Here is a 23,334-nt window from a genome sequence, read left to right as displayed (position 1 = left end):
TCTCAGTAGCTGTGCAATATCAAACGCTGATTCTAATGTTTTGAAACTGGTCACGAACATAACCTATGAGCTATTTCCTTTACTTAATAAAGACCAATGAAATAGTTAACACATTAAATAAAAAATAAATAACATTTAAATAACATTTTATTCAAATTCAAACCTAGAATAACAGAAACAAACAAAATATTACAGATTTTGAAGATACTTACATTTTTTTGGATATTTTAGATTTGATAAACTATAATTCATTATTCAAAATAAGTTTACACATTCTAGCACTGGATATGAATGTTGTTTAAAAAAGCATACATATGATTTTCCTTGAGATCACTACAAACAATATTGAAATAGAAAAAAATAATTAACAAAGTTATGGCAATATATCAACACTCTTCAATAACGTTTTATTAAGTTTCATGTTATTATTTTGATTACCTCCCCTTAACTGTATTTCTCTTCAATATAATATTATTATGAATTGTTCAGAAAAAAGTAGCTAGATTGCTTTGTTTAGAAATGTAAAGTTTGCTTCTTATAAAATACTTTAAGGGCCAATGGTCTATTTTCTGGAGAACACAAAACCTTTTATTCAAAAATATTTTTCACAAACTTTAACTTTTGTCTGACATAATTATCTATGCATGTAATATAACCCATGTTAGATATACACCTTGTTTAGAAACGAACAAAACAATAAGTTAGATATTCTATACAAAATGGGCCCCTGAACACTAGAAATATTTATTAGACTGAGCGAAATATGTATTTCCCTACACAGTAACGTCTACAAAAAGTAAACATTCCAGTTTTCTCATTGTAATTTCAGTTGTGATAGAATTATAAACATGCACATTTCAAAAATTTGAAATTGAAAACAAAAGCCCTGTGTTCTTTACAAAATATACTTTTAGCGCTCAGTGTGTATCAAAAGCTAAAATGTATATTTCTACACTAAGAAACTTCTCTAGGTAAGTTCTGTTACTTTTTCTGAAAGAAACAAGTTTGTATATTCTTATATAAGATGGGTTTTAACTGAAATCAAGAAGTTTCATTTAAAAAAACATTACCCAGAAAAAACACGTTCATTGTACATATAACTATAATTTTCCATTGTTGATTATGTAATATAATAGGAGTTCCATTTAGCGAAATTCTTACATAATAAGAAGAGATATGTGTTTCCACCTACATTTATATTATAAATGTAGTCAAAGAATACTTTTAGTAAAACAATATTGCACCCCCCCCCCCCCCCCCCAAAAAAAAAAAAAAAAACAGTCGTTCATTGCCATGTACACAAGAGGCTGAAACAAAGATTAAAACGATTGCTACATGCTTTCTCCAAATATATGTTTTATCTCAGAAGTCTAAGCGTGGAATTCCACATTCAATAATGAATAACAGTTTATTTTTTTGTATGATAATGTATATGATTGTAAATGTTTTGCGAAATTATGAAACGTAATAAAAGAAACATATGTCAAAATATAACATTTCTTCCACAGTGCCACTTTAAAAACAGACATCAAACTATCTCAAAACTAACGTAGACCATTAATAAAAATACTGTTTAACATTATATTTCTTTCTTATTATCCACCTAAGCTGTATATTGGTATAAATACATTTTAAGACAAATTCAATATTTTCTCATCGGATTTATATACTTAATAAAAACGTTTATCACTTCCTTTGCTAATTTATCCCGATAAAGTCAGATACAAAAACAATTTTGAAGCTTACGTACTTTATCCCACAGATTAACATTTCATACAACAATTGTAACATCTGTACATGTAAATATTATACCAACTAAATATATACTATACATAACACGAAATTAAAAGATGAATATATAAATATTGTATAATCAGTTTATTATTAAGTTATTTAACATTGTTCTGTTCACTACGGAGATATATTTGGATATATTAGGATCCTGATTTCACGACACATAATCAAACTCTGTACATAGAGCGCCTATGTCACCCGATTTACAATCGGAACGTTTTCACGCGTTTCGGTCTTTATCGTATGTTGAACATGAGACTATTGAACCGTCCAAACACGGAAAAATACAGGTGATTGTGTACGCACGTGTGTCCAGTACAGTAATTTACTATATACCTATGAAAATTCTGTAAAAAATCGGCTTGTATTTCACAATTAAATATGAACAGACAGACAAAAATTCCGTATTGTACCTTTTAAATTCCGTATTGTACCTTCCGTATTGTATGCTGCCGGACTATTTTCATTAATATGCATGACCCGGCACATTTCTATAAATTGCGCACATAAAAACTTCACTAAGTTCCATTTAATATCGATAAACATTGAAGACTTCGTTCAAGAACAAAACAAGAATCAAAATGGTAAAGGTATATAATAAAAGGGTCATTATAACAGTAGCTTGATCTGGGACTTTGTATTCGGCTCTCGTGGATTTTGCAAGGTCGGATCACACTCGGCGCTTGCGCGCCTCGTGAGATCCGATCTGGCAAAATCCACTCGAGCCGAATACTGCATCCCAGATCAAGTTACTGTTATAATATCCCTATTATATTGTATGGTCACGTGTTGCAAAGAAACGTTCACGACTGGATAGATAAAACAGATATAGAATAATTCGTGATATTGTACTTAAGCCACTTGAATAGCACAACGTTTATAGCTACTGCAAACTATGTTATCATATCGAACTTTCTGTACTCAAATCCAGGCTAGTACCTTTGTGAAAACCAGACAAATTTCATTGACTAAGTTATTAAATACTTCATCTATGGCGATTGAATGACAAATTTGAAATCGCCCTCGTCAACTGTTATATATACAACATGTATATATAATCTTTATTATTTGAGTCTCATCAATGTACATATGTACATACAATTATATTATACAAACTTGTAAACAACAACAACAACAACAACATATATATATATAAAAGTACGTAGCCCCTCATGTAATGAGTTACAAGAGATTTGGGTATTTGGGTACGCTTAACATTACATTATATCACTATGCTATTTACATATTTTCAAAGCTAAGAAGTAGACGCTAATCCATATATTAAGAGGATATTAAAATGAGCGATTAAAACACTGATATTTGAAAAAAGCACTATTGCGCAGATTAGAAAAATAGGTTAAAACTCAGATATCATCCCGATCAGATCGTAGATGAACTGATTAGCACTTACTTCTTAGGAGTAAGTAAGAGGTACAAATAACATATTAAAAAGAAATTACATTATTTACATAGATAAACGTTTCTTCTGTTTAAAATGTCGTAACAAATTTAAGCACTTATTCTAATGAGTGAATGATTAGAAAACACAAGTTTAACTTATCGAAATCCTGCATATTATTGAAGTTAGGTTCTATTGATAAAACTAGGGCAAGCAACTGAATCATAACATCATCACACATAGAGCTATTGAAAATAACATGACTTTCAGTTTCAATAGCTTGACAAAAGGGGCATGTTCTATTTTCTTTACTCAAGTTTTCGAACCTATCAGCTAGTCTTAATTCTTATAGGTGTCACACCACAACGAAATTTACAGTATGCAGAGCGATCCTTAGGAGACATTGTCATATTACTGTAGTGCTCATACGAAAACAAATAGAATAGTACATTAATTAGTGAATGCAATAAAAAGTACTCGATGCTTTTAAATTTATGAACAAATATAATATTTAGATATCATTAAATACATGCATGATAATTTATGTGACTAATCAATCAGAAGTACAGAAAATATATAAATGGTTAAATTAAACGTATTTTTATACATACAGTCCCTTTCTTTTTAAGGACAAAGCATTTAGTTATGTACAAACATATTATAGGCGCTATTAAAAAATGCTAGTTTTACTAGAATCACAAAAGCTAAAAGAAGAATCATGATATTATGTCGGCAAATAATATACAAGTACAAAAAATAACAATATTCACTGTCTGGCTCATTTATTCTGTTTGGCCCATGCAGACAAAGTAACAACCTATCTAATAAAAGTGTTTAACCTCCAAGTGGATGCTAGATCAACGCAAACGTTCATAAAATAGCTATTTGTCCAAGAAAATGGTGGAAGATGTAAACATGCATTGTAAATCAGTAAATGTCTTCTTATATATGAATTTCTAAATTATTCTTAACATTATGACATCACACAACAAAGAGTCACTTTTCCACCTCCTTATAAACAGATATAAATATTCTATAAATAGTTTAAATAGTATACTGATTTTATAGAAATGAACTAGACTTTATAGCTAAAACGAATGCGACCGACATGTCGGACACCCCAGGTTTAAAAAGAAACAAAAAATCATCATCGCGATTGCTGAGACAGGATATATACTATACAAAAATAAAATATCATCATCTCGATTGTTGAGACGGGATATGTATACTGAACAAAACCAAAGTTTATCATTTTGGAAAGTTTCGCCTAAGCATTGGTCCGACAAGATCCAGAATACGTATTCACAGTCTCATTGAATAACATCAAAAACAACTTTATATTAAACAGGTTTTGATAAAATATCCTATGCCTCCATATTTCCAACAATGGGGATCTTGTCCTGGTTTAGACGAGGAAGTTAAACTACTGATATGAACTATAAAATGAGCCGTGCCATGAGAAAACCAACATAGTGGCTTTGCGACCAGCATGCGCATCCGCGCAGTCTGGTCAGGATCCATGCTGTTCGCTTTCAAAGCCTATTGCAATTAGAAAAAACTGTTAGTGAACAGCATGGATCCTGTCGCAAAGCCACTATGTTGGTTTTCTCCTGGCGCGGCTCAAATGATGATTTAGCTTGGCTTCAGAAATGGACAAAATACTAAAAAAAAATGTTTATCATTTCAACAAATTCAGGAAATTTCGTTTTAGTCATCAGGCTACAAACATACAGTCAACTTTAAAAGAAAGATATATTTCAGGAAAGTTAACCAATGAAGTTTGTTCATCTGTCGAAATTACCATATATTTTAGGTTCTTTTCTACTAATATTTTTTTTTGTTAATTTTCTTATAGTAAATATTTACCTTCTTAACTGGTTATGGAAATATTAAGATAATTTGACAAGCATAAAAATTAAACAAACAAAATGAAAATGAATACTGCATATTTTTTCAATGAGAGGTTTCTAAAGTGAATCTAGTATAAAAAACATGTTCTACCTTATCTATTACTTTGTCAAAAAGTATATTTATATGAGCCGTGCCATGAGAAAACCAACATAGTGGCCTTGCGACCAGCATGGATCCAGACCCGCCTGCGCATTCGCGCAGTCTGGTCAGAATCCATGATGTTCGCTAACAGTTTATCCATTTGTATTAGACTTTCAAAGGGAACACCATGGATCCTGACTGCGCGGATGCGCAGGCTGGTCTGGATCCATGCTGGTCGCAAAACCACTATTTTGTTTTTCTCGTGGCGCGGCTCATATTTAATTTGCCATTTCAGCGAAATAGCTTTAAACGTGATACGAATATTGGATTTCAGATGTCGGGTATATATTCAAGATGTAACAATCCCAGATATGTTTTATAAAATTACTGCAATTACATTACAAAGGTTTCAGTTTTTATTTGGATAATCCTCCAATAACTATCTACAATTTGAATTTGAAAACAATTTATCAGCATGTTCGACATCGACCAGCTAAACTTAAATGAAATGCAGTCAAACCTGTCTACAAAGACCACCCTTGGGAGAGCCAAAATGAGGTCTTTATTCACAGGTTAAAGTACACTGTAAATGTTAAAATGGGAAATAAAACATGTGGTCTTTAGAGCCAGGTGTCTCTGTTCAGAGGTGGTTTTAACACAGGTTTGACTGTACTGTTATCCATAATACACTCCATACTTTATGAAATATAACATTAGAAAAAGATTATTCTGTGACACCAATTTTCCATTAAAAAAACAGAAAAATATCACACATAATGTCAAAATTTGATATGTATTTTTATCACATTTAATTTTCAGTTATAAAACTTAAATGTTGCGACCTATGGAAAGTTGCTAAACTGATTTAATTAAGGTTTTCAGCTTTAATGGAAAGTAGATAGAAATGATCATTTTTGATTTACAGTTGCTAAAATAAATGGTGCAATGTATATATATAATAGTTAGAAATGGCCACATTTTGTTTACAGTTACAAAAATGAATGTCCCGATGTCTGGAAATTAGCTAAAATGATATAAAAATAAATGTTGGAACGTATTAAAAGTTACTAGAAATGAGATTTGTTTTCACCTATACAAATAAATTGAAAGTGTCCAGAAATGACCACATTTATTTCTCAGCTTTAAAAGTAAATGTTCTGATGTATGGAAATTGGCTAGAAATGATATTTGATAACTGGATTGGATTTACCAATTTCTTGTCTACAGCATATGAACACCAAAGAAGTTCATATGAGGCACTGGAACCAGTTCTGTTTTGTTGTGAGCCTTGACTGCTAGTTTATCTCCCTCTGAAAGCTGGAAGGCGCCACCAAGGTAACTTGTAATTGTCTGTCTATTCGATTTACTCGCACAGTGCGAGTTCGATGTTTTCAAAATAATCTTCTCTCTGGCATATTTGTCATGCATTGTTCCAGCTTCTATGAGAACGACAGAGTGTTGGTAGATAGCCGGAGCGTTGTGTTGACTTTGCGACTTCATATCATGGTCTAGGACTATTTGACTGTATACTTGGTACAGTCCAGATTTCTTTATTTCAATGAAGCCATGCTGTTTGTGGTGGGTGAGTTCACCATTTTCTGACTTTATTGCCATTTCTGAGTCACCATCCCAATGCAACTTGTGGTGTTCGGCTGAAAAAAAAAATCGTAGAATTAAAGGAAATATTACAGTCTAAGAAGTGTTGTTCTGAAATCAAATTAGAGTATGAGCTGTGATTTCTTTGATGTCAAAGATGTACTAGTTTATGAAATGAAATTATTGATATATAATTATAAATAAATAAACATCTGTGATGTTTATATTTAAACTACATTTAAAGCTTTGAGAAATCTTAATGTTATTCCCAAATTTCATCATTAGAAAGGCACAGAAAGTTATACAGTAAACACGAAATACACATATTTTATGCATTCAAAAAAGTATTGTTTATTAGATTAAAAAGAAAATACTTGATAAATGATCATCATGAGTAACTAGTCAAAAATCGAATAGTTATCCAACTAAAAACTTATAATAATGTTTTCTAACAAAATTAGTACTATATGACAGTGCATGTGCATATAGATTTACACACATGTTTATTTTTATGTGAAGCCAAATTATATATATTCTACCATTAGAATAAAATCTAGTGACGAAATATTTGAGTTAAAGTTGAACTTATGTATATTATTAAATTTTCTTTGATATATACATGAATATACATGGAACTGATAAAGATACCCTTTTGTTTTTCCGTTTTTCCAACCAGTTTGATGATAGGTTTTTGTGATGTGGTCTTGTCTTTATCATTACACTCGTACCGGATGAACTGTCGGTCATCTGCCACGAAAGAGCTTTAGGTTAGTATAATTTCAATATACATATCCGACGACGAACTGTTTTCAACATTTGTAACACTTTCCAGATATTTATATATATACTTGATCAAACATATGTTTATATGTAATGGTATTGTTTTTTTTTTGTTCTATTCTATCTTGTAACTTGATATACTTAAGTTGATTTTAAAATAATAAATATATTTGTGCATAGGTTCGTACATGGTTTATAAAAGTTAACTTCTTGCACAAAGTGTATTTACCGGCCTACAGGGTCATGTACCTTTTTGTATGCATGTTGTAATTGTTAATGTATCAATACACAAGTCATGATTATACATCAACAATTTCTTGCTTATCTTACCTAATAAGGTCAAATTCAACATTAGATTTTATACACATATGAAAAAGTATTTCTATAAATAGTATAATTTGTGTGTGTTGTTACTTTAAAAGTGTTAAATATTATCTAAGTTTATCTACAATAAAGATTCACTTGTTACCAGATATTTTTAAGTATGAGCAGACGACTCTTTTTTTTTTTTTTTTTTTAAAAAGTATATAATGTCTTAAATGTCTTACCAGTCGCTAGTTTCTTCTTTAACCAGTGATCGATGAACTGTAATGATAGATTGTAAAGGTTTTGTAAAGTATTTTTACACACAAATGTAACTGCATGGTTTGTAGTCTTGAATCAGTGGAAAAAAACATTACAGATTAACCACGATAATTCATAACCTTACTTCCATAACGTTCAACTAAAATCAAAACGTCATTCTTAAAAACCAATTTTTAATTATATTCCAATATAGAAGGTTGCGGGAAGTTCATTCTTTCCTTTTATATCATGTTTCTTTTTTTTTTAACTGAGATAAAACTATTGTTAATAAATTAATTCATTGTATTTTTATATCGCTTATTTCAGTTTTATTTATATTGCTAAACCATAGTTGTTTTTTACCTTTATGATAATATAAAAATAAAAACGTTTGCAAATTTATAAAGTACTTTCGATTTCCATATACATTTAATGTTATTGTATGACATGTAATTACGTACATATCCAACAAGAGCATCTGATCCCTCTTCTTCCTTCATACAACATACTGTTTTGTTTTCCCCTCGCCTTTCGATTCCTTCTATTTTGTCATCCGGATGTAGTCTCAAGTCTTCACAGGGCACACATATGTCGGCATCACGCAACACGATAACTTTTTTCTCAGAGAAGACGTAATAACCCGTGATTATAATCAAGGATATCAAGAGTACATTCAAAACAGAAAATAGACATATCCCTAAATTGTATCTTCGTCTGTCTTTTGCTATTTCTCTGCTGCTAATGGAGGACAATTCTCTCTTGAAATATGGCTTACGCTTACCCTTTTCGGCGTCTGGTCCTCTTAACGCTTCGTTTTCTTTATTCTCAAATTCTTCTTTCGATTTATCGCCCATATTTACTTCTCTCTACCTGTTAAGTTATTAAACACAAGCGGTCCTTTAAACTAAATTCAAAAAAAAAAGAATATCTTAAAGTTGAAATATTTAATCTAAAGCAACGGAAAACACAACAAGTCAAATTCAAAAATGGCCGATATATTCCCCTGACAAATCCAGTTAATAATCATTACATGGTTCTATTTTTAAACTATTATTGACTTATTGTAGCCTAGTTTTGCAAACGAGATTACAAACAACACCGTCGAGATTACTAGACAGAGTAAACTGCAACGGTTATTGGTTTAAAATAGTCTGTGTTAGGTTAACCTAAAAGTTTAAACCGCACGATAATTGATATGGGTACACTTTAAATAAACATAATGTTTGTAATACAGTACCGTGTGTAATACTTACGCGATCACAAAACTAAATATAAAAAAATAAATAACAATTTTGAACAAATTGCTATTTATACTTTAATATAGTGTAATTACAGTGTACATATAGTCGGGGTTACAGTAATTACAGCTATATGTACACAGTTCATGTATATAGCCAACGAAGAATTTCGTGATATATTTTTATAATTTCATATACATGTTAATTTATTTTTATAAAATGAGCATGTTTTATCTTTAATTATGATAAGACAATAATAATTGTAACAAAAGTTGGCACAGGTGTATATTTTGGTGTGTTAAAGCAGCTCATCCACAAATCACTTTATGTACTCAAGTTTATTGTTGATTTTTAGGAAAGATGTCATACAAAGAGAAGATTTTTTGATGAACTCCCATTTCAAAAGACATATCAGTTTTAAAGCAGGTAAATCTAAACATGCATGTGCAATTATCTGCAACAATAACAAATATTCTCTCCTAATAATATGTCTGAATATGTTGTATTTAGTAAATATTTTTTCCACATATAATAGCCAAAAGTCTCAATTCAATACCTGTCAAATTTTCCACTTTCAGTGCATTTTTGTTAATCATGTTTTTCCCCGTTAAAAGGCATTCTTCAGGAAAATTTAAATTAAACGGTTTTATATCTAAATTCAAATAACTACATCCGCATTTCTAATGCGCGCATAAGGTACTTCTGCACATTCGAATCGACATTTTTTCTATAATGTAGAATTTGTTCAAACCCTGAGTTTTCAAAACTTCAAAATAAACTTACAAAATTCAGCAAATAAAAAAGATAGGGTAGTATGCTTGATTTTCACTAGAGAAATCATTTTGACCTTACGCAATTTTTCACAATGGGAGTCTATTGAAAAATCACAACTTTCATAACATTTTCGCGAATAGATTTTTTTCTACAATAAGATTTTAATGAAACTTATCTCAGTCGTACATAAACATATGGTCTATAATGTGGTGAAATAAAATGTATAGATCCGTGTGCTTATTTTTGAGATACGTGACCGTGATTACAGTAAACCGCATATTTCAAGCTAATGTCAAGACATTGTTTTGAATTATTGTTAACTTTATAAAGATAGTGTACATGTCATTGTAATACATTTGCTAACAGTTTGCCATAATTTTCATTTCTGCACGCCGAATCCAGGCTTTATTCAACGTTTTCCGGATAAATGACGTTACGCCATCACTTCCGGTTTATCAAACGTGCAGAACTACCTTAAAGACAGTATCTTTCTACACCGCAACCAGTCACCATTGTAAGTATTTATATATTTATAAGCGATTGACATATACAGTTAAAGTACAGATAAACAAAAACAAAATGACAATATATACAAAGCATTAACATTAATTAACACATTGTGGCACCACCTTCGAACGGTTATTAGCAAAATTAGCACCGGGGCGCTTAAACTGGTTAATCACTCACAAACCCTCAATGCTCCAAAGTTTTCTTACGTATCATTTAAATATTACAGCGGCTAATTTTTAGGTGTCTATTAGCGAATTGTATCTATCCTGCGTACCCTGACAATGGGGTAGTGGATAGTAAGTCAGGACAAAAATAACTATTAAGCAAATTCTTTACATTTAAAGTCTATCTTTAGAAACTGCAATAATGTATACCACCTCAAAATAAATTCAGATAAATATCAACAAAATATACAATTTAGTTTTCATGCGATCCGCTGACTATCAAATATCTGTGTTAAAGGTGCAAAATAAAGACAAATGAATATACATAAATCTTAAAAAAAGACTACACATTTTGAAATATAGTACTAAACATTACGATAGCCGTGCAATATTCCCTTGAAATCAACACATGTACAGAGAAACAAATGATTGTTTCTGTATTTTCTTAGACTGACATGGGGGTCATTTTGTCCTACTTTCGTGTTTACCGCTTTTCCGTAATCGGTCGGAAATTCTTCGGAATCACGTGATTTTAAAATTGTTTCAAACGAATATCCATTTAAGACGCGCAACAAAATAACTGTATTTCCATGATGGTAATTATGCACGACTTGCACGAAAAATATGAGATGTACAAAATGACAGTGACATATATTAGGCCAAGACAATGTGTTTAATTCTAAAATCTTATTAAATTAATGTAGTCATGTGTACATAAATAAGTGTATTTAGGTAAATTTCAATCATACTTTGTTTCTGCAGTGTAAGACAGTTACTCATTTATATTCTTAAAATTATACTGAAAAGAGATTATTTGAAAAAGTTTACAGACGAAGTTGTAAAAACACTTTTATTCAGGAAGGGCCTGAATTGTCCTTATGAAAACTTGTAGTATAGCTGTATATTACCTGTATTATATAAATGATTTTCATTAAGTTTTTGTGATTTACAAAATTGCTGAATTCCATGTGCTAAGTTTGTAAAAATCACGTTATCGTTTGGACATATGATATATTTTGCATCTATTTATAAATTATAGCCTCGTTTCGGAGGATTCTTCCGAAAAAGTCCGAAGATGCTCGACGGGTTCGTAAGCAGTCGGAAAGCATACTTTCGGTTTGACATAGGCAACAGTTTTTGTTTATTTGTTAGTTATTCTTGAACATATTCATGACTATTTGGTCAGAACCGATGCAGTGGGCCATATTTTCAGTAAATAGGAAGTCTCAGCTACAAACTCTGGTTTTCATATAATACCCGTTCGGGTTTTAGTAATGGACCTTTAAATAAATGAGCAGTAAATCCTTGCAGCACCCAACCCTTACATTGTGGATATCTATACAAGAAGCAAAGAAACAACAGCAAAATATTAACTACAGCGGTGCAGTTTGTAAGCTAAGCATGCATTTACTTGGCCCTTGGTCCAACTGATTTTCGATTACCTGCACTCGATTAATCAGTGTTTATAAGTAGGTGTTTGTGTCTAGTCGTTTATCTGCCTCCAACCTCAGACAATTACCAAGAAATGATGGATTTGATGAATGTTTATGATATAATTGTCTGCACTGGGCGTCTGCTGAAAGAGCACCGTGGGGTCTGCCGTAAATTATTGATATTGCTTGATCCCGATTTGATACCCTTCTTGCCTTTCACGGGTTTCACATCTACAGCTTATATCCATGGGCAGTATTGTTTCTGCCTTATGATGTACAACCTAGTGGTATTCCACACACACACACACACACACACAAAACTCAACAGGATAAATTATTAAAATTCTACGAAAAAATTCAAAGGGAATTTTTACCAACACCCTATACTAGGATTCTTACATGAGGTAGTTTATGTAAACTATTTTTTCTCAGTACAATTGTAATCTATCTTTCTTGTTTAAAAATAAAGGAAAGGTTCAAGTTAATCATTACGAGATAATTTCTCGTTGAAGACATACTACAAATTAACTAGAAAGCAATTTATGAATTAACTAAATCATTACACATACTGTGTGTATTAGATAATAGATGGGTCGTACATATAAATATATGTAAAGTACATTTATTAGTCAGCGAGTATCTTTGATAAGCTCTACGATTTTGTCTATGGAGAATACGATATCTAAACAAAAAAATTGCATGAAAATACTTTACAAGGTCATCTCATGAATTATAATAATTATTTTCATCCCGAGATAAACTTTTCATGTGAACGGTATATAATGTAAGCCCTACAACTAAACTATGAACCACAGTAATACAAAGTATTTGTTTCAAGGCTTTAACTAGAAGATAAGTATTGATATAGTAGAAAGAAGTACTTCTAAGGAAGAAAGGTATGTATTAGTCCGGTTTTCTTCAAAATTGCACCGGAAAAAAAATGAAATGATAACTAAAAATACTAGATGATGCGATGTTTGAAATACGTGACTTCTATTTTTTATTTTTGCAAAAAATGATAATTTCTCACTACTCATGAAGGTTACATAATACTTATTCATTTTCTTCTTCATTTCATATATTAAACGAGTACATATATAGCCAGTTAGTAAAACATCATCTAAAATATTGCTTAATTAGCTAAGATGCCAAGAATAAGAATAAGTTGGCTTAAACAATTGAATAGGATGCAGTGCAAACTTTATTATAGATGTACAAGAAACACATAAATTATATAGGAATATTTGTATGATGTTGTGCTCGTAGTATAATGCAATATAACTATCAGTTGGACCTTATTCTGTCTCGCTTCTTTATTTTAGTTTAATTAAAGCCAGAAAGGTAACACTCCTTGATTTTGAAATAAATAAAATTACTTTCGCGACTTAAATGCATAGAATCAAAACTTTGCTTGTTCTGTATAGTGATAATCAATAGGTAAAGGTAAAGGTCTTGTTTATTATAGTGTCATCCCTATTGAAAGGGCCAGCCAATTTGGCTTATGAGACTCCTTTATTGTGAGTACCAATTACCTCCCAACTCCTGCCACTATGCCAGGCGCCAGGCGGATAGAAGTCGGTAGTCATTCATTTAACTACCCCGCGGCTCACAAACCGGCCTTTTCAGAACGAGTCCCATGACAAACATCTCCCGGACGAACGCTCCCCATGTCTATCATACAATGACGGAGCACATTTCAAATAAAGAAAAATAAAATGACGATATAGAGTTTTCACATGCTTTATTTTACATTTTTACATTTTAATCTGAAAGCATTATTTTTGAATTGGAAAGGATCTGCATATATGCGACTCAACAATTTTGTATATATGCATTTATTGCAAGGTATTTGTCACCTTTTATACCAGCCTTTGCCAACTTCTACAAGGAGACAATGGAAATCTTAAATAAAATATAGAAATGACGCCTACTAAGTTTAACGAAAATATTTGACACATGAAACTTAATTAAAAGTTATGATTTATGAAACAAATATTCATCAAAATTACTTCATCGAACAACATAGGTATCCTTTTTGGAGCATGACCATGCCCCTACGATCTACGATCTTTTAAGATTTTTGTAACATGTCAAAATACTTGAAACTTTATCATCTTTTCTATCGTTGATTTTACTCGGTTCGTTTGCATTATGTTTTATTAAATACGTAGATACTCTTTTTAACACATTCTGATGTAAAAGTATAAAGCATCTAATTAGCACCAATTTAGCTTAGAGGATACAGCAGTATTGAAAAAATCATAGAATGTTGTAGTTATGGCACTAACCCACAATTAAAATTAACTGGGCAATGATGCATGTCCGGGCATCTGGGTATTAAATGCAATTTTGAAATAAATTGTAGTTGAGCAAAATGATTCATTTTGAATGCCAGCTTTATTTATATATTTCTGTCTTTTTAGACTCTAATAAATTACAATGTACTTATATTTCGGAGCAAATGTTTATTATATATTTTTATCTAAATACACTGCTATTAAGATATTCTGGCATAATATCCCCTGCTCCTGTATATGAGTGAAGTTACTCAATATGTAAAGTCAAAAGAAATCTTATTTCTTCATAGTTAAACATAGCTCAGAACCTCTCTTTTAAATAACCGTTTTAAAAGCAATTTGGTGGTATAAAAGCACTAAAATGTGAAGGTGTGGCCATGAAGATACATACAGTATTTGATTGTGGGAAAATGACTATAGGTGCTCTTTTGATTGCACATAGTGCGTATTTATCCCGCCAACAATGATGTTTTATTTCCAAAATGTTGGGATAGTGGAAAGGGTGGGTGTCATTTATTTCCCAACGAAAAAATGTCAAATGGTACACATTTCACAAATTTTTCTATTGCAGCGAAAAATTGTAAATTGCGATGTTGGGTGTATGAGTGTGCGTGTGCGTTTGTGTGTGTGTGTGTTGGGAGCGGGGGCGGAGTGCGCAACATTGAAGGCCCACCATATACCGACAGTTCTTACTTAGGAATAATATGTTTCAATTTAAAGGAAATGGTCATAGATCCAGGACATGAAATTAATTTTCATTTCAAAGTGGAAAGATCGTTATTACCTGGTAAGATGAAAATGCTTTATATCTTTTTCTTACTGACTGTTTATGAGTAATAGGTTTTGTTGGCAGTTTTCAGATTAAAAGATCCGTCCGAAGCAAAGAACGCAACCATGCAACGTAAAGACAGACTCGCTTTGATTAAATCTGTTCCTGAGAGATAATGAAATGTGCAACATCAACCTCACCTCCCCTCCCTATCTAGCACCGGGGCTTAAGCGGAATTCTGTCATAGTGGAAATGAGTATACTCCATGATCCCAAAGACCAGAAAATGTAACAACACTGAATCCAAAAATAAATCTTATTCATCATCTCAACTTCCTGCGTTTAGTTTAAACATATTTTTATTCAGATAATCATGAAATATTTACAAAATCACATTTCAAGAATTGGACAGAAAGCTGTATTAGCTTACAGTTGTCCTCTTCTTCCTGCGTTTGTATCATACATACAACAAAACAAAATTATTCCGACAAAAATTAATATTTTATTAAAGGGATACCCAGGATTTCTTTTTAAGAATAGACCCACGTTGTATTTCCAATTATTTACTCATTCAATTAAAGGCAATAGACAGAAGCTGTTTACTTTCCGAATGAAATGTTAACCGCACTAAACTCGCGAATCCAATTGCCAAATTGCAAGACCAGTAATTTGACAATGACAGTAAGGATAAAAGTTTCATCCATTATTCTACATGCGTATCCCTTTAAAGTACAATAATTAATGTGGACATGTTTAGGTGAAATTAGGCTGGCGAAGTGAGATCATTTGAAATCTGCCATTTCATGACATTTTTACTTTTAAGATAATACAAAAGAACAGTATGTTACACATGTTTTAGTCATTTTTCTTCTTAAATGTCTTCTTCAAGGATTAAAAAAAATCAACAACAACAACAAAAATTAAAACGGTTACAAAAATGTAAAATATATGAATATAATCTATAAGAAAAATCGTTTTCAAAAAATAGGACGCGGCCAAACAAATAATAGCAGACTCGATTTGTACGGGGAAGGAGGTCTTTGTCAGTCCGTCGCTGCTTGTTAGCGGAAACGGAGAGTGCCCCCACCACGACGAGCACGTGACCTCCACGGTGAGGATATAAGTGTGGTGAAGGCCTCCGTATTGCTATATTAAATTGACCCCAAAATAATTATCTCGAGTGTATTTAAGATATGTTAAATTGCTAACCTTTACAGAAAGCTCGTCACCAGCTTTAAGTTTTGCAAGTGACGAAATATAGCTACTGTAAGAGTTGAAATATCTGTTACTTGAAACCGTATGTGGTTGTACATTTGAAACTAATTCCATCTCCTCACTATCAAGAATATCAAATTTAAATATGCCGTGCTTAATAGGTTTAGTGGTATCGTTTACATTAGGCTTCCCCGTTGATGGATTACATGACTCAAATAAATCGACATAAGAATAAATGTTATATGTTCCATCTACAGGTACGACCAAACGGCCATTTCTGTATCGAATGCCGTATCTTTCGAACCCACTGGTGTCCTCAAGTTCTCTGCCATGGCACCATTCTCTTACAGGCACCATGTCAGCACCGATATCGCCTGGAAAGAAACCATTGTTTCACTTTTTCTATTTTTTCTTGATAATGTTTGAGCAGTAGGATGACTGAAGATATTCTTAAATGTGAATTAAAGGAAAGGGATATTCCTTTCCTTTTCTATGCTTTAATCAGGTATTTACCATGCCAGTTTTTAATAAAAACATATACAAAAAATTATGAGTTTTCTTTCCAACAATTATGGTTCTTTAGCTAATAAATAGAAAGGAATGCCTGGTGTTTGATGTCTAAATTTCAAACCTACAAGAGCCACTCTCGCACTGAATACATCTTTGTTAATTATCATTAAGACTTGAAAAATTATTGATACTTTTATTAACTATGAATACATTGTTTATCAAAAACAGTTATGAAAGAGATAAAACATTCCATAGATATAGAATTTAGACTACGACAGCATATAGATGAAACAGACAATGTGTTATACCCTTTCTTGTGTCAGGCTGTTCTTTTCCAGTGAGTTTGGCGGCTGGCTTCATTTCCCAGAATGCTTTGTCGTAGATGCTCATTAAGTGAACTCTGTTTTTATCAAGGTGTTCTTGTTGTCGCTCTTTGTCCTTTGTTTTGATTTCGTCATATTGTGTTGCAGTTGTCTGTAGAAAGTAAACGACTATATACAAAATGAAATAAGCTACAGCTCAAGACATATAATAAGTAGTTCGAGGAGCCAATAGGGAGTTCAGTCTCAAACATATGGTTTCTATATTTTACAGGATTTGCAGAAATTAAGAGTATAATATTATGTCACTTTAGAGGTGAATTCAATGCAAAACATTTCACAGTTGACATACTATTAAGGACTGGACACTAGAAAATCAGATCAAACCACTTAACATAAATGTCTATTTTACAAAAACTGAAATCACAATGTTTCCGGAAGAAATATCTTATTTCACATTCTGTTTCGCTCTATTATAAAGTCAAGTTATTTTTTTTCTGTCGTAATAATAGTCATTTCATTCCGGGGGAAATAAGTACACAAAGAGTTTCAAAATATGGTGCTAACCAGTACATTTTCATGACCAGTCTAGTTTTTTTTATCATTTTTATGATTGTAGGTTACGGTTATTGATATTTCTTGATATATGCTTTCAAAGTAATTAATAACATATTTTCACACAGTCAATGTTTCTATTAAATCAATATGTCGCATGATCAGATTCATTTACTAGGCAAATTCAAATAGTTTTTTTTCCCACTCTATTCATGAATGATTACCGTTGAAATTCTGTCTTACATTATGTAGGTCTATGGTTCGTTACCAATTCAAAGTAGATTGACACATTAACCTCTTATCATAATTTTCTGCTTTTTTTATATAAATACCAGCCAAAATATACCACCAAGACAGCACAATTAGGTTTATTCTTTTTACAAATTTTATTATATACTTATTTGATATCAATATCTTCAATATCCTTACAATAATGGGTACAAATTAAAAACAAATTGTTTCATATTCACTTTTGTGAACTTTTTTCAATGAAAAATACCCATAGTGAAGAATATTTTTTTAGATTTTGAAAAAACTCTTTCATAGATTTTTTCCTGTTTTTCTTGTGTATAGATAATTGTATTGTGAGCATAAAAATGGCTAAAATGTATGGGTCACCAGGCTAAATTTTTTGTTAAGACCGCTAGAATACAACACCTCTTCGGACGGAAAATGGTACGAACCTTGCAAAATTGATTACATGTATGTCTGCTAGAAGTTAAAAAAAAGTTTTAAAAATTCTTAATTCTTTCTATGATTGAATACTAAATAATCTGAAAGGTGATATTGTCTTATCAGTACTAAGTCAATTGTCTTACATTATATGAACAACTCTGTCTTTGTACTAAAATGCGATGTGAAAACACAACCACAAAAATAGCAAGATACCTGTCAGGCATGACACTTGTTAATATAACATAAACCAGCATTAACATTTGATTACTGATAAAAACTTATCAAAAATGTTATTTCATTCAAGATTCCTCATATTTAAGATTGTCTGTCACATGTTTCAACAAATGTTGACTTCACTTCAGTTTTCCATAGAAAGTGTCGGCTGCGCAGAAAGATGCGCATAAAAAACTATAGGAATTCCCTTTAAACAAGTTAATACTGTAAATTAACATAATGGCATATCTGTTTGACAAGATAATATGGTCAGTAGACAAGACAGTACAGCAAAAAGACAAAACATAACTAGACAAGACAGTATAGCAAACAGACAAAATAACACAGCTTTAAACAAGTTAATACTGTATGTAAACATAATGGCATGTCCGTTTGACAAGATAATATGGTCAGTAGACAAGACAATACAGAAAACTAACAAGAAAATACAGCTTTAAACAAGTTAATACTGTATGTTAATTTAATAAAACTACAATTGATCACATCAGACAATCCCGGCGTTCCATAGGCCGGCCATTCATATTGTGATTATTGTCTGCATAGGTTTACAAAACAACAACAACAAAAAAAACAATGAGTTCGAATGAAGAAATATTCAATTTTGATTTATGTGCAATCGGGGATTTTGAAGCTTTTTTCGGCGATGATTTCAATATAACAGAGGTACATACTTCAACCCAGTTTCTGTCCATTGCAACCCAGGAGTTGCTGCCTGAACAAGGCAAAATTTATTCTCGTCTGCTTTTTTTTCTTTTTAAAAAAAAATATTTTCAAGTTTTATCCAAAATGTTTGAAAAAGCTCATCCTCTGGAAGGATGGACGCAAAGTTGCTTTAGACATTTGATCATTTATTAAACTGACCCAGAATAACATTTTCCCAGTTTTATGGTTACGGAATAACCTTAAGAAATGACTAAGTCTTACGTTAACAACATAGGATGTACCGTATGTTTTACTTATATTTTATTATTAACGTCTCCCCTATATTTTAGTATATTCTTATTTTTGTAAACAATTAAGCAGTGTCATTAATAGATTTGTAAACAGACGACCTTTTATTCATGCTATGAAATTTGTTGTCTGCTGAAATTGTCGTCTGCTTTTTTCTAAACTTAATCAAATTTGACATGCTGAGTTACTCAGTTACTCATGGTTTAGGATCAGCATGATAAGTTTTTTTTTTATTTATTTTTTTTTGTTTTTTTTTGCATAAAGATACTTCTTCCCTACAATTTAGTATATAACTAGTATTTTATTTTACTCATTTTAGATGTGCTATTAATAAAGACTGTTTGTCTATTTTTCTTATTCATGAGCAGGATAATACATCATGGACATGCGCATTGTATCTGAAGACTTGATTCTGAAGAGCGCACTATTAATAATTAAGTGTTCAACTTCGGCTGTCTACATGAGATAGAAATTCAAAAATTTGAAAAATGCAGCCGTCTCATTGGCTTAAAAAATAGGTTATACACTAAAATATTTAGAGTGCATAAATAGGACTCTTCATGATAACATGTAGGAAGCCGCGGTCGGTCGCTACACTCCCTCCCTTTTGGCTTCTTAATTAATCATGAAGAATCAATCCTATTTATGTACTCTAATTATTACGAAGTAGTTTTAAGAAATGGCGGAAGAGAAAAAAAAGACTTACCCTTTCTAAATACTCGTGTAGGAGATCTGCTGTTGTGCCGCATTTAAGAAGTCCAAACTCACTTGGAAGACAAATTTGATCATTTCTGACAGTTGATGGCGAATCGGGCATAGTCAAAAACAGTACTAAAACTGCAGCTGAACATAAAACTACACAGAAAAATACGATTATAGCAGTATATTTCAACTTGATATCCATGATCGTAAATGTGGTGGTATGCCCGCTAAACCGTTCTTTTATCAGACGTTATGTAATCATTAAGTTTAGATAATTACATGTACTGTACACGTACACTCAGGTTTAAACAATCATTTTGGCGAGGTGCCATAAAATATTTATGTTTACTAGTTACAGGGCTGAGTAATACGCCTGGATATAATGAGTGATCGTCATTATGAAATGATAAAAGATATATAATATCAACTCTTTCAAAAATATGATGAATGCATATGTTTTGCTGAATTTACAATGATTGTTTGTTTGTTTCGGGTTTAACGCCGTTGTTCAACAGTATTTCAGTCATGTAACGGCGGGCAGTTTCCTGGATTCTGTACCAGTGCAAACCTGTTCTCTGCAAGCAACTGCCAACTTCCCCAAATGAATCAGAGGTGGAGGACTAATGATTTCAGACATAATGTCGTTTATCAAAAGTCACGGAGAACATACGCCCCGCCCGATAATTTACAATGATTATAATTTAATACAAAGATTTCATGAATAAAGACAATGATAATATTTACAGAATTATCTGAAAACTAGTTCGATCAATTCACATCGTAAATAGAAAGTTTAGTATTACAATAATGTGACGTAATTCAATCGACAATGAAATTGTCATCATATGATAATCTTAACAGATATAATAGATAAGATAGACAAAAGTGATGACCTTAAAAAGCCATTTTTAAGACGAAAATAAATATATTTCAAAATGATATATTTTTCAAATGCTTTTTCTGTAAACATTTTTTTGTGTGAACCAGACGGCAAAATTAGCACTTGCAAGCTAGGATCATATTACTTGCAAGAGTTATAGCTCATTATATTAAAACTGTAAAAGAGCTCTTTTAAAGTAGATGCCTATTGTGTAATATTGCATTTTCCGTTTAATTCGATAAGTTTGCTATATCTTAACTGGAACATTTTATTGGAGCCTATTGAAATATATTTTTTCAAATTACCTCCCTTTTATATGAAATTACGTTTGACATTTCAGCGACCTGTCTGTACTGTTGTCTATCAAACTATAATCTTTGCTAAACTAACTTTAATATTAAAAAATAGCATGACTTTTTAGTATATAATATGAATAATCATAGCTGTGTTGGCATTGTCTGGTGGACAGTAATGTAGTGGTACAGACGGGTGGGGACAGAGACTCGTTTCTGTAGTAAATTATTCTGTTAATATCACGTATTTACAATAAACTTTTAAGGATATGTTGACGTTATCAGCTTGTTGCTAAGTTTAAGAAGATTTCTTTCATATCTTGAAAAAAACAACAAAAAAAAAATAAAAATAAATATATCTCCAAAACATTTAAAACATATTCCTTAATTTGAATTGGCTGGTTAGAAAGTTTTCCAAGTGTATAATTTTCCACGTGCTTGTGCATTTCCGTGTTAACCGACAAAAATGTTGGGTTTGAAGTACCGTTATACGGTCAGATGCGTGCATGTGAGAAAAATTTAATCATAACACAAAATACTTTTGCGATGTTGAATCTTCGAACCAGTCGTAAATGAATTAAATTCCAAGTTTAAACGAGGAATTACTTTTTGGTGAAATAATCAAACACGCCAAAATAGGCAGCATTGTATGATAAATTGGTATTAAAATACCGCACAATATAAAATATTACAATACCGCACTTGATAAAATATGTATACTTTCATGTGTATGACGTGTTATTTCCGTATAGATTAGACACGGCTACTTTGAATTTGGATATTACTAAATCTAGCATGACGAAACGGGAATACAATTCATATTATTCTACTAAAATGAATAACGCTATGTAGTTTATCTCAGGTGTTTATTGTGAGAAATGAGACTATTTTAGGTATTACTAATTTTGACTGAGCGTTATAGTTATTTAATTAGTCATTGAATGCTTATGTAATTGTAATCAATATCTTTATTTATAAACGTTTAAATTGTAGTATGACTTGCAAGTGCTCAGATTACGTAATCGATTAGAACTTTAGGTAAAACGACTCCAGATCTTGAGATTAATTTTATTTTTGTTTCGTTTTCGGTTATCAAAGCTCCAATCAAATTTAACAGATTTGAAAGAAATTTACATGTTGGAACGCACAGGTAATTGCGCGCGCTAACCGGTACAAGACATAATTTGGTTTCCCAACTTTAAACTAGGTATTTAGGTGGAGGCCATCAATGTTATCATGCAGAACATGACATTGCATGTTAGAGTACATTGTCACATATGATTACATGCAAGTACAAAACAAGTAGCTTAACGAATATTCAAATTCAAATTGCACTACACAATACATTACAGTAAAATCTTATAAAAGAACATATGTCATTCAAAACATAATTATAAGAGACTGGTAAGTATAACTTACTTAAATGAATAAACATAGCTCTTAGTTACGGGTATAAAGGTTATTACTATATCGTTGTGAATGACAACTGGATAAGTTTATTGATACACCAAAATCATATAGGCGTACCTCGGCCTTGCTTTATAAAAGCAAGGCCTGCGAATGCAAACGTGCTTGGATTAAGACAAGATGTAAGAAAACAGTTAGGTTTTTGCCTCTTGCAAGTACCTACTTATGATGCAAAAATGGATAGTTTCAAAGCTATGTTATTAAAAATGTGAATTTCTAAAGT

The 23,334-nt window shown here is 31.6% G+C and overlaps 2 protein-coding genes across 2 annotated transcripts; both read right to left on the bottom strand.

The window, feature by feature from the left end:
* Positions 1 to 129: 129 nt before the first annotated feature.
* On the bottom strand, positions 130 to 9,142 carry LOC123554521 (uncharacterized). Its single transcript, XM_045344739.2, has 4 exons — positions 8,587 to 9,142; positions 8,110 to 8,146; positions 7,430 to 7,528; positions 130 to 6,837 (listed from the first exon to the last, which is right to left on the bottom strand). The coding sequence occupies exons 1-4, from the start codon at positions 8,977 to 8,979 to the stop codon at positions 6,407 to 6,409; spliced, it is 960 nt and encodes a 319-aa protein (XP_045200674.2). The 5' UTR covers positions 8,980 to 9,142; the 3' UTR covers positions 130 to 6,406.
* A 4,826-nt stretch (positions 9,143 to 13,968) lies between these two features.
* Positions 13,969 to 20,780, bottom strand: LOC123554522 (uncharacterized). Its single transcript, XM_045344740.2, has 3 exons — positions 20,476 to 20,780; positions 17,343 to 17,508; positions 13,969 to 16,898 (listed from the first exon to the last, which is right to left on the bottom strand). The coding sequence occupies exons 1-3, from the start codon at positions 20,671 to 20,673 to the stop codon at positions 16,456 to 16,458; spliced, it is 807 nt and encodes a 268-aa protein (XP_045200675.1). The 5' UTR covers positions 20,674 to 20,780; the 3' UTR covers positions 13,969 to 16,455.
* Positions 20,781 to 23,334: the final 2,554 nt, after the last annotated feature.

Source organism: Mercenaria mercenaria, chromosome 7 (genome assembly GCF_021730395.1).
Source record: "Mercenaria mercenaria strain notata chromosome 7, MADL_Memer_1, whole genome shotgun sequence".
Classification (NCBI taxonomy): domain Eukaryota; kingdom Metazoa; phylum Mollusca; class Bivalvia; order Venerida; family Veneridae; genus Mercenaria; species Mercenaria mercenaria.
Note: the sequence above shows the minus strand (reverse complement) of the source record. Positions and strands in the feature narration are given on the sequence as shown.